Source organism: Octopus bimaculoides, chromosome 23 (genome assembly GCF_001194135.2).
Source record: "Octopus bimaculoides isolate UCB-OBI-ISO-001 chromosome 23, ASM119413v2, whole genome shotgun sequence".
NCBI classification, from domain to species: domain Eukaryota; kingdom Metazoa; phylum Mollusca; class Cephalopoda; order Octopoda; family Octopodidae; genus Octopus; species Octopus bimaculoides.
The window spans coordinates 21,168,256-21,173,255 of NC_069003.1; the positions used below are offsets into that span (position 1 = coordinate 21,168,256).

A 5,000-nucleotide genomic window follows, 5' to 3' on the forward strand; every position below is an offset into this window, starting at 1 on the left:
TTTAAAATACTGCTTTTTCCAAAAATAAGCCCATGGGTTTAAATACAGACTTAAATAATTTTGCTTAAATAATTTTTTTCTGAAAATAATAAAAATGACTGGGGCTATACATGAAAAGAGTTGCTGAATATAAGCTCATAAGTTTAAAATCGGATGTACTTATTTTTGGAAAAACCCAGTAATGCTTTTATAATTTTTGTTTTAACAAAATATAGTAAATTTTTAAAATGTTGTTCTCGGCTGCAATATTTTAAGTACATAGAATTTTAATTTTAAGTACTTTTTTAGTTTCCTTTAGAGATGACAAATTAGGCAAATTCTACTGTAGAAATATTGTTCTGTACTTTTCCAGGTGTAATAACATGCATGCACCCACATTTTTCATTGTAATATCTATAACGTTATATACATGCCTATGTATATAAATATTGACAGATAGGAATAGAGAGAGATAGAGAAGTGAATGGTGTGTGTGGATTTTAGTCATGGTGAGTGAAACTAAAGAAAAAGAGGTTTGTGGAAACATGGAAAGACAGAAGTGGACAGTGTATGTGTGTGTGTATGAGAGAGAGAGAGAGAGACAGAGAGTGGGGAGAGAGAGAAAGAGAGAGAGAGAAACAAAGACAGAGAGAGCTGGAGGGTGGAAAAAGGCATGAGAGATGGTAGAGGAGGAAGGAATGAAAATAGAGTGGAATATAAAAAAAGAAAGGGTTTGTGTATGCGTGTGTGTGTGTGTGTCTGTGTCTGTCTGTGTGACATGGATTCCTTAAATACTTGAAAAACAGCAGGGACATAACAAACTAATATTGTTGGGTATATATATATACACACACACACAATACTGAGCATACACATACAAATTATAGGATATATATACAAATACAGAATTACTGGGTATATACAAATACACACAGAGTTACTGGGTAGATATAAACACACTTAATTATTGGGTATATATAAATACATAATTACTAGGTATACATTAGCACACAAAACAGGGTATATACAAACACATAGTTACTGGATTTATATGTAAATACACATTGTTGTGTATATACAAATACACATAATACTTGGTATATATAAATATACAAGCAATATGTAAATAAGAATATACATTGTCCATTGCTTTCAGCAGATCCTTCACTAAGTAGGCCGTTCTCTGGCCTGATCTCTGCAATATCTCACTATTCATGTTGGGCAAATAAGTAGCTGAGTATTCCAGAGACAAAGTACACTCAATGGATTACCCAGGCAAAAATCAGTTACGTTACATGGGGTGTAATAAAGCTGGACTCGTGAATTACATGTATTGTTCATCCATTGCACTCTTAACATGGTTTCTGTTGACCCAGCTTCACTCAAGTGTTGGCCAGGGCTATGCTTGCCCAAGATGCCACAAGGCAGGATAGAACTTGGAGCATCTTGATTGCAAAGTAAATACTTTAACCACTTGACCATGGTTTAAGCACACACGCACACATTCACTACAACACACACATATACACACTTATAATGCATACACAGACATACACTCTCTCTCTCTCTCTCTCATATATAATGGATATATACACATATATATTCAATCACTACATATAACATATATCTTTTATCTTTTACTTGTTTCAGTCAGTAGACTGTGGCCATGCTAAAGCACCACCTTAAAGAATTTTTAGTCAAATGAATCAACCCCACTACTTGTTTTTTTAAAGCCTGTTACTTACTCTATTGGTCTCTTTAGGGGATGTAAACACACCAACACTGGTTGTTAAACAGTAGCAGGGGACAAACACAGACACAAACACATCTATCACATAGTTTCCATCTATCACTCATAAGGCTTTAGCTGGCCTGAGGCTATAGAAAACACTTGCCTAAGGTGCCATGATATAAGACTAAACCTGAGACCATGGGGTCGGGAAGCAAGCTTCTTACTGTATGGCACTCTATCACACAAACACATATGTACACATAATGTAATCACACAGACATTCAATGCAAACAAACACTGAATTGACACAATGCGTGCACACGTGTGCATACACACACACACACACACCAAGGTTCATACGATGTATAAAACATTGAGAGAGAGAGAGAGAGAGAGAGAGAGAGAGAGACAGTGAATAAGAATAGAGAAGAGATATAAATGAAGAGAGAGAAAAAAGAGAAAATGAAAGAGAAAAAGAAAAGCAAGGTTATGAAAAAGTGAAGGAGAGAAATCTGAGACAAACGAGACATGATAGCTAGACAGACAGTCAGACAAACAGGTAGACAGACAAACAACCAGACAGACAGTAAGATATGTGAGTTACTTTCTCCATTTAATAATGTTAGGTGCATGTGCATGGCTTAATAGTTAGGATACTTGGCTTTTGGATGTAAGATCATGAGTTCAATTCCTGGCAGCCCATTGTGTCCTTGAGCAAGACTCTTTAGTTCACATTGCTCCAGCCCACTCAGTTAGCAAAAATTAGTTGTACCTGCTATATTTCAAAGGGCCAGCCTTGTTACATTCTGTGTCATGCTGAATCTCTCTGACAATTATGTTAAGGTTATACATGTCTGTGGAGTACTCAGCCACTAGCACATTAATTTCACAAGCAGGCTGTTCTGTTGATAAGATAAACTGAAACACTTGTCACTGAAAGTGATGAAGTGCCAGTTAAATGTTATTATTGACATCAATGGAAAAGAAACTGTCATGGATTTAGTAACAGACAGGAACAAAGAAAAAAAGAAACAAACAAAAAGAGTAAATCAGAAAGAGGAGGGTTCCACTTACCATTTGTGATGTTGTCCTTTAAAAACTGGAATTCTTTGTCCCAGTCCACGGTGAATCGTTTGACTAGGAGAAATGCATTGACTGGATTACCAACAAAGTGATCCGGATTTTCCAGAGCAAAAGTACTGTGCCTGTCGTAATCCTCAGCAACGCTGTAAAATATGCCAAACAGAAAAGAATTACCAAACAGAACCACCACACACTTGTTCCTATTTACTACATTCATCTCTAACACACACACACACACACACACACACACACACACATGCATATATATATATATATATATATATATACATAAATATATATAAGTATATGCACAAATATATACAGTGACCAGTAAATTCCACCGTGGTAAATTCCACCATGGAAAATGTCACCATAGGTAAATTCCACCATGTCGTATATTTCACCTTAGATAAATTTCACTATAGGTGAAATTATCATCATTATTATTATCATTATTATTATTATCATTATTATCATTATCAAATCATCATTTAGGAGGGTTCCACAATGCTTTGCGCTCATCACTAACATCCACACATCCAAATTTGTGGGAACTGTGCACTGCCCTTAAGTCTGAGGAAGGATTAAGCCAGACAAAAATTGCACACATTTGATGTGGAGACTCAACAACAACAAAAAAGACTTATCAAATTATTGATGCATGACTGAAGAAGCTAGTTCAGGAATATCAAAATGAAAACCCTCTGCAGTTTTTAAGAAGTATTGCACACAGTTTGTCTTAAGAAATTTTTTAAATAAATCAAACTTTCTTATCCTAACTCTGCTTCACAATGTAATAGCTGTTATCTTTTATCCTATTGTTATGATAAAATGTGTGCTAAAATTTAATCTTTTCTTTCTTTATCCCAAATTATATTATTTTTGAAATTTTGTGATTAGTTTTTTGTCATAGATTTTTGTTCCAAGGGAATACATTAAAGTGATCCCATCTCAATTCAAGTAGATTATAAAGGTTATTTTCTATCTCCCCTTCAGATTCTCTCTCTCTTTCTCTCTCTCTCTCTCTCTCTCTCTCTCTCTCTCTCTCTCTCTCTCTCTCTCTCTCTCTCTCTCTCTCTTTCTTCTTAAGATTTGAGAGATAGATTAAATAACATAGGTATTGACCCATGGTCTAGAGAAACTGACCATGGTGATTATTAGCAGGTGGAATTTACCATGGTGGAATTTACCTATGGTGAAATTTACCTGGTGCAATTTTCCATGGCGGAATTTACCACAGTGGAATTTATCTAGAACCATATATATATACATATATGTAAATATATGTGTAATGTCAGTGTGCATACACAACAGAGTGTAAGCGCCCTGAGAGAAAAGTTGGATATAAGAGGCATCAAACGTGGTGTGCAAGAGAGATAACTGCACTGGTATAGTCATGTGTTACGTAAGGATGAGGACAGCTGTGTGAAGTGTCACACCCTAACAGTGGAAGGAACCTGTGGAAGAGGTAATCCCAGGAAGACATGGGATGAGGTGGTAAAGCATGACCTTTGAACGTTGGGCTTCACAAAGGCAATGACAGGAGGCCGAGACCTTTGGAGATATGCTGTTAGTGAGAAGACTTGGCAACTAAAGTGAGATCGCAGCCATGGCTGATGTCTGGCCCATTGAAGAGTACCCCTAATATGCCAGGTGATATGATATGCTTGAGAAGACCTGTTGAGTAAAGTAAAACCAAAGTCTTAGTTGTGGGCAGTGCCCTTGAGTGGCTCCCATGCCAGTGGCACATAAAAAGTACCATCCAAACATGAGCGATGCCAGTGCCTCCTGACTGGCTCCCGTACCGGTGGCACATAAAAAGCACCATCCAAACGTGACCAGTGCCAGTACCTCCTGACTGGCTCCTGTGCCGGTGGCACGTAAAAAGCACCTGCTACACTCTCGAAGTGGTAGATGTTAGGAAGGGCATCCAGCTGTAGAAACACTGCCAGATCAGATTGGAGCTTGGTGCAGCTGCTGGCTTTCCAGATCTCAGTCAAACCATCCAACCCATGCCAGCATGGAAAATGGACGTTAAATGGTGATGATAATAATGATGATGTATGCATATGCAGATTTAAGGAAGAATGTTATGATCAAGAAGGTGAATCTCAGCGATTTTTTTGTGTGCACAGTTTGTGACAGACCATGCCTTTCTTTCTTTTGCTGGGCTCAAATCTCATTTGTGAACCCATGTAAAACAAAT

The 5,000-nt window shown here is 37.1% G+C and overlaps 1 protein-coding gene across 1 annotated transcript in view; it reads right to left on the reverse strand.

Moving 5' to 3' along the window:
• Window positions 1–5,000, reverse strand: part of LOC106882470 (prolyl 4-hydroxylase subunit alpha-1) — a 100,240-nt gene that overhangs the window by 51,205 nt on the left and 44,035 nt on the right. Inside the window, exon 2 of the mRNA XM_052976157.1 lies at window positions 2,786–2,937. Coding sequence (XP_052832117.1) covers window positions 2,786–2,937 — 152 coding nt within the window. The remainder of the gene's footprint in view (window positions 1–2,785; window positions 2,938–5,000) is intronic.